Raw genomic sequence first — 8300 nt, 5'->3', positions numbered from 1 at the left:
TTTTGCTATTTTTGGCTTTTTTTAATGTTTTTTTTTTGTTATCAATCAAGGGTAAAAGTCGAATATATTAAAATTAAATTATTACATACGATATAACATAAAATATAAAATTTTGAGAAAGTTGTTGAATTAGAGACAAAAATAGGAGCAAACAATCCAAAATGCTCCAAAAAAAAATCTGTTAAATTAAGTTTTGAAATGAGGGTGAGCAATGAGGGTGAGCAGGAAAGGGAGTGGGTGTAGTGCTAGGGTTTCGGGTGGCCTTTGCGATGCAAGGGATGCTATTGAGGATGGTGGTGAAGGAGAAGATGATGATGATGGATGGTGGATGGCAGTCGGTGTTGGGTGGGGATTGTTGGGGTTTGAGCCTTGGCCTGCATGGCCCCTTCTCTCCCTCTCTCTCTTTCCCTTGACTGCTTACTTTGCCCATCTTCGGTTGGTGGCTATGGATGGCGATGGAGGTGCTTGCATTGCTTGTTTCCCGCCTGTGGTTATGGACAATGTTGGTGGTGCTATTCTCCCGCTTTAGCTTCGGGATGGGGTTTTTGCGCCCGACGGATATGTCTCGCCCTTTGTGGCTTTCGGCTATGGCAGGTGCGGTGTTGGGGCTAGGGTGTGGGTTTGCTTGGTCAGTGATGTGGTTGTTCTTGGGGTTTTGGTGGTCAGTGATGCAGACGCTGGTGTTTTTGTGGCAGACCTGGTTGCTTTGGATGAGGTGGTGTTTTTTGTGGAGTTATTGTTGTGGTTGGAGGCTTATGTCGCTGATATTGGTGCTACTGTAGTGGATCTATTCTCTTTTGGTGCAATGGTGGTTTCTTTTGGATCTTGGTCCATGGTTCTGTTGGAGGGGGTGGTTTGGGTGCTCTATGTTTTCTACTTCCCCATCTTTTTTAGGTCTCTATTTCTTTCGAGGGAGAGGCTTTTTTTCCCCCTTGGTATATGCTCTATGGCCTATTTATTGACGTGTTGTGTTGGGGTGTGTGCTTCTCTTGGAGGCTCTGTTGTTGGTTTGGTCGGATTTATTTTTTCATTGACCTTTTGTGGTCTCAGACAGAGCCTTCTGTATCTCTTGGTCTATGTTGAAGATTCGTTGATGGGTTTCCATCTCTGCTCCAGCTATGGTTATGCTTGTTCTATTTTTTGGTTGACCTTCTCCCTGCAACTTTGGTGCCTGGAAAAGCCCTTGGTATAGATAGGAAATATATATATATATGACAATCATATCCTATTTGTTGATAGCCTCATCCGTGTTTTCAACCCATCTTTATTTGTCATGGAGCTTGTTCTAAATCAATTTTCATAGGGTTATAGATTATCACCTTGTACATTGGTTAGGCAAGTACCTTATTGGTTTGTGCCATCGTCATCTTTCATGCATATAGAAAAATTCGAGCAGTTTTTATAGGATATAGTATTTAGATTTAGATTCCTACTTCTTCCAATTTATGAGAATGATTTCTCTAATGTCCTTTGGATTTGTTTCTTCCTAAGGGTAAAAATGTTTTTTTTGTAGGTAGTGGATCATGTTATGTCTTCATGTATTCATTATTATCTCTCTAGCTTATCCTTAGGTTAGTGGGGGGGGTTGTATTGGAGTAATTAGGACATTATCTAATTAATTATATAGTTATGAATTTAATTACTTTATTCACTTAAGATAACTTAGGAGTGAATTTATCTTTTATTATATTGAGCATTATTTATCTCAAGTTGTCTCATTCATTATGTGTGGACACTTGTTTTTCTCTCTTTTAATCTTCCTCTAGCGTTTAGCCTATTATTGCATTCATCATATCTATAAGGGTTCATTGTATTCATTTGCAAAATTAAAATATTGTGTATTAATACAATTCTTAGTTGTTGAGTAAATTATTCTTTTTTTATCTTTATTTGTAACAAATGTTTTTCTTGGAGGTGATTTATGAGCTTGTGGGGTTGGACAAATAACTCCATCAATTCAAATTATTAAGTAGGTTCAATTTGTGCACTTTTTTAACTTTATACAATCTCTAATTCATATATATAATTCTTATTTTAGTTTAGAAAGTACTAAAATTATGTGGATTCAAGATTGGTAGGTTTTGCTTAGCAATAGTACAATAAGGTGCAAAGAAGAGAATAAAACATAAAAGTGTGTATGGTCTTGCATACATGAAAATAGACCATCTCCTTCAAATTTAGTGTTAAAATAACATGACAAATTTTTGAAAGACATGATATTTTCATAATCCATATAATAAAGTGTAAATATTTTTTACATTGAAGTTTTAAATCACACAAATAACTTTATAATTTTCTAAAAATTCTCCAAAATACATTGCACTTGCACATACAATATGTTTATCCCATTATAACTACTCAAAATTTATAATATTAAAATCTTCAAGAACATAAAAAAAACATCTATCTACACTAATCGAATCAAGAGCCATAAACTTTTTCTCACTATAATCAACATAAATGAGGAGAGAAAAAATAAAGAGATATAAATAGGAAAGTTATATTTAATACCATGCTAAAGTGTAAAAGACGTCTCACTTACAACTTATAACAAACTATATAAATCAAGAAGCTTCAGCAACTTAAACTTTAATCCACTCATTTGAGTGTATTAAAAGGCTTCAAATATACATAAAAACAATATAAATTAATAATAATAATAATAACATTTTTTCTACATATGAATAATCTCCTCAAAAAGGTTCTTTCTCTAAGAATAGAATACACCTATATGATAATTTCCTCTTTCTCCTATACATAAAATGAAAGGAAGAAAGCTAAATTTATAAATAATTAAGATATACTAAATGGTTAAAACAATAATATAAATGTTTAACTAATAATAAGTATAATATTTAAAATGATAATGAGGTGTCCATATTTAGCTTTATGTAAACCAAGATGAATTTTTACTATAGAATATATCTTGTGATCCAAAAAGATGTTTTAAATGCATATCTAGAATTAGAAATCCTTAATAAATAGCTAATGAAAATGTTTATTTTCTTGGGTTTGTGGAATTATTTAACTCCATGTTCATGGTAATGAATATCACTTATATAAATGAACTTTATACACAAAAATAAGTTACTTAATTCTAGATGCTTAAATTCTATTTGTCTCACCTTCTAGAATCTATATCTATAAAGTAAGGTGTTGATGAGCACCATTGCAAGTTTTCTAAAAAAAAATAATTAAAAAAGTCAAGAAACCATGCAAGATGCCTTAATCAATTTCTAAATGTGGATATTATTGTAGTCTTACGATGCAATGAATGCTCAAATGACAATTCTCTATGATATTTGCCTCACCTTCTAGAATCTACATCTATAAAATAAAATGTTGTTGATGAGCAACATTGAAAAATTTTTAAGCCAAAATCTTTTCTAGTCAATCTACTTGATTAAAATTTAATATTTTTGAAACATGGATTAAAGAGATCAAGAAAATATACAAGATTCCCTAATCAATTGCTAAGTGTAAATATTGATGTAATCTCATGCTCAAATGATAGTTATATATGATATTTGAATGAATCTTAGATCTCTTGGATGACTACAAATGGATTAAGATATTTCTTTTATACAATACTCTATAATGAAATTTGACTTGTTTCATCCTCAAGTCAATAACTAATTGTTAATTGAAAAGAGGTTAGCTTTGTCATAAGTTTAAATTTTAATTTCAAAGTTCTAGAATATTGTTGATAATCAAGTAATCTAAGACTTAAAACCAATACTTAGAATGTGTGCATGTTATACATCTTTTACCCTTATAATAATATAACTATTGAACTATCAATAAAAGAATAATTAGTCAACCAAATTGCATATACTTATTCAAATTTAAATGCTCTAATAAAACACATATTCAAGATAATGATGTAATCTAATGATGCAATCAATGTTCAAATGATAATGATGTATCAAATTTACCTCACCTTCTGGAATCTATATCTATAAAATAAAATGTTGTTGATGAGCACTACTGAAAATTTTCTAGGTCAAAATATTCTCCATTGAATCCTTTTGATTTCTATTAAAACAAGGATTAGAGAGAGAAAAAAAACATACAATATTCTCTAATCAGTTTCTAAGTGTAAATATTGATGTAATCTCATGATTCTTTCATACTCAAATGTAATGCTCTATGATATTTGGTTGATTCCTATATCTATTGGACGACTAAAAATGGAATAGGATATTTTCTTTTATACAATACTTTATTATGCAATTTGACTTGTTTCATCCTCAAGTCAATAACTAACAGTTAATTGAAAAGATGTTAGCTTTCTCTCCCATTTAAATTTGAATTTCAAAATTCTAGAATATTGTTGATAAATAGATAACTAAGACTTAGGACCAATACTTAAGAATGTGTGCATGTTATACACCTTTTATCCTACAATAATTATGTCAATAAAAGAATAATTGATCAGTCAAATAGTATATACTTATTCAAATTTAAATATTCTAATCAAACATATATTCAAGATAAAATATTCTAGATAAAATATTCTACTTTTAATGTTAATAATATTTGACTTATACAAAGTTTAATCATTACAATCAATTAAAAGTCACTTGATAATCTAATCAATATAGAATTGTCATATTAAAATTTTCAAACTTGTTTAGGTTTCAACGAGGATGGGAGAGTTTGTCCACCATTCTAACCTATAAAATACAATTGATTGCATGTAGATTCAAACGATCAACCAATCAGAGTGTTATCTATAACTTTAACAAGTTGGAAGTTTAAATAAAAGAAATTTAAGTCGAAGGAAAACTTCTAGATATTGGTTGTTGTTTGGGTCATCTTAAAACCTGTGAAAAGTTGAAAACATATATACAAACTTGGTCATATAAAGAATTGAAAAACACATAAGCTTTGTCATATCAAGAATTGAAAAACATGTAAACTTTGTCATATAAAGAAATGAAAGAGCCCTAGATTCTATACCTGCTAAGTGGGGACTCAAAGTGTGATGATACGTTAGTTGATCTTTGGTGGGCCTTAATAGTTACCTGGTAGGTATCTAGGAAGCATTGCTCCATGATATTAGGGTTAGGGAAACCCAAAAAGAGGTGAATAATTGATGTTTTGTGAACGTAAAACTAACCCTAATTTGAGAAGTCAATTATGGGCAGTAGCAGGAAGATGAAAAGCTGGAATGGCACTTGAATGATTGGCAATGAGGGAAGCAAGTGAGAGAATTCCAAAGAAGCTAATTCGTTATTCTTTTGGTTTAGTGGTTTGGAAAGTTGTGAAGAGACTTTGTTGTGTGACCACCACCACCAATTATGTTTACGTCTTCTACACGGGATTCCTCCTGCTGTGGGCAGGGCATCATTTCTTTGTGTAATCATCAATCCATGTGCAAGACTTATCTATCTCAAACCTTTTCTAACGTTCATGCCATTGGCTTTCCCTTTCATTTTTCAACGCTTCTCTCATTATTGTCCCCATCCTAGTCAAACGTGTGGAGTGGCAAGGGTTCAAAAATTTATTATAAGACATACCCATTTCTTCCCAATCCTAAACTTATCATAATCTTGAGATACCCATTTCTTCCAAATCCAGAATCTATTATAAGAGAGACCCTTTTGTTCCAAATCCAAAATTTATCATAAGAGAGACCCATTTCCTGCAAATCCAATCCCCCATCTCCTCTTTGTATTGCCTTCATTCATAGCTAATCTTGTTGCAGAGAATTATACATCGTTTGGAGTTCAGTAAGAGTCTTTTGGCCTATGGAAGGAATGGGCGAGGAGGAAGGTTATGATTCAGGGCTTGCTCTAGGATTGAGTATTGGTGTAGGGAGATATTATGATGGTGGCCTTAGTTCTCCTTCTCCAATGGGGAGAGACAATAGCATGAAAAGAGAACGGGAGGATGGTGTTACAGAGGAGGAATTGGGTGGTTCTAGAGTTAGTGATGAAGAAGAAGAAAGTAGTAGTACGAGGAAGAAGCTTAAACTGACAAAAGAACAGTCTGCCCTTTTGGAGGAGAGCTTCAAACAAAACAGTACCCTAAATCCTGTAAGTTTGCTTATTGATTCTTTAAGGTTCATGAGATTGAATAAAAGCTTCTTATGTTTCGTTTTGTTATTTAACTTTGTCATCACACTCATTGATTGATCATCAAGATTGATAGAAGCTCTTCTTTCAGGCCAGTGTGTCTAGTCTATCCTCATCTTCATAGCATCATAACCCAACTGGCGTCTTCTCAGCCACTAATGTTTTCCCTTGGCTTTTCATTTGCTGCATGTTTTGTCCATTGTTGTCGAATTGTTAGTCATATTCCTTATTTAACAAGATCTCTAAAATTAGATGTTTTTAACGACTATTCTTAAATATCATCCAACTCAACAGTCAATAAGAATAAGATAAATATATATTTGATGTAAAATTTCCACAAAATATAAATAGAATAGTTTTTTACTGCACTGTAACTTTGCTTTTATGGAGTTCTTTCTATTTATTGTTTCAACGTTTGGCTGTCCTCTCTGCAACAGAATTTGTGGGTTTGGAAACTTCTTAGTTGTTTTGTTCATAAATCTTTTTCTATGGGGCATGAAATTTAAGATTTATGATAAGTATATAACACGTACAAATGCTTATTCTTATTTAGAAGGCTGCTATTACTGTCTTTGAGTTTGATGGAGGCATGATGTCCATTAAAATTGTCCAAAAGACCTTGTAAAGTGCATTTACCTCTTCAAAGCTTTTTTTTCTTTTAATCTAGATATGTGGGCTTTCAGAAGCTGACCTTTTTTTTTTCCTTTTTTGGGGAAATTTGAAATCGACATTAACAGCTAGATAATGTTGTATTTCTGGCATGCAGAAGCAAAAACAAGTTCTCTCCAATCAGCTGAATCTTCGCCCTAGACAAGTTGAAGTCTGGTTTCAAAACAGAAGAGCAAGGTAGCAATAAGCTCACACGGTGCACTTTATATGCAAAATAGTATTCTCTTTGTAATCTAAACCCTAGCGATAATTTTAGATTTGATTATATAATAAGGATGAAATAGGTAGAAAAGAGAAAGAATAGATTATGGAGTATGATTCAGAAATAATAGATCATGGAGTATTATCTAAAACTATTTCATCTTGATATAAGATCATAGATGATATAATTTTAAATCATATTTTATGATCTATTAGTTTTCTAACTATTTTATTCTGATAATAGATCATAGAATATGATCAGAAACATTTTTAAAAAAACTTCAGTGTAGGAAACATTACATTTATAATTACATTTATAACAAGAGTTGTCAAAACTTCATCTATTTGATGAATTTTGCAGGACAAAGCTTAAGCAAACTGAAGTGGATTGTGAATTCTTGAAGAGATGCTATGAGTCATTGAGTGAGGAGAACAGAAGACTGCAGAAAGAGTTAGCAGAAATGAGGGCTCTGAAACTGGCAACAGCGTCTCCACTATACATGCAAGCACCTGCACCAACATTAAGCATCTGTCCTTCCTGTGAGAGAAGAATGATAACAGCAGATAAAATTGGGACTTTCCCTCAATTCCCAAAACAACCCTTCTACACTTATAAGAATTCTCCCACAGCCTCTTGATGGGATTGTTATATACACTGTACATATTACAGAGCTTTTTCAACAATCCCTACCGAGGTCACCTGCGGATTTATTGGGTAGTTGCAGGCCTCGAATGAATGTAAACTGATTCACAGTTGGGGAATATGAATGGGATAAGGCCTGAATTCTAAATTGTGGGCTATCTTCATTTTGATGCTAGATTATAAGATATGATCTAAAATCTTTCGAAGATGTAAAAAATTGTTATTCATCATATGATACACAACTATTTCCTTTTGCTTGTGTGAAAGGAATTCTATCTTATAAACAGGCAATTTCTTGTGTATGTAGATTGAATGGATGAATTTTTATATAACGAATATGAATTAGATTATGGAGTATTTTCATTCTGATGTTAGATTATAGAACATGATCTTAAATATTAATGGGAAAATATTTAGATGATCAAATTTTAAAACTCCAAACTGTAAAAACCTTGTTGTTCATCATGTGAAATACAATATTTTTCTTTTGTTTGTGTGAAAGGAATTCTATTTCATATAAAAAACAATTTCTTGTCTGTGTAGATTCAAATTGATTGAATTTTGGTCTAAGGAATATGGATAGATTATAGATTACCTTGATTTTGATGTTAAATTATAAAATATGATCTGAAATGTTGAAAAAATATTCAAATCTAAAAACTTCGTCTTGTAACAAATATTGTTTTTTGTTATGTCAGACACAACCT

General features: G+C 31.9%; 1 protein-coding gene across 1 annotated transcript; it reads left to right on the top strand.

Moving 5' to 3' along the window:
- Positions 1 to 5509: 5509 nt before the first annotated feature.
- LOC131079378 (homeobox-leucine zipper protein HAT22) lies at positions 5510 to 7929 on the top strand. Its single transcript, XM_058017295.2, has 3 exons — positions 5510 to 6041; positions 6847 to 6926; positions 7312 to 7929. The coding sequence occupies exons 1-3, from the start codon at positions 5754 to 5756 to the stop codon at positions 7586 to 7588; spliced, it is 645 nt and encodes a 214-aa protein (XP_057873278.2). The 5' UTR covers positions 5510 to 5753; the 3' UTR covers positions 7589 to 7929.
- Positions 7930 to 8300: the final 371 nt, after the last annotated feature.

Source organism: Cryptomeria japonica, chromosome 5, assembly GCF_030272615.1.
Source record: "Cryptomeria japonica chromosome 5, Sugi_1.0, whole genome shotgun sequence".
Taxonomy (NCBI): Eukaryota; Viridiplantae; Streptophyta; class Pinopsida; order Cupressales; family Cupressaceae; genus Cryptomeria; species Cryptomeria japonica.
This window is presented reverse-complemented; position numbering and strand designations above follow the sequence as displayed.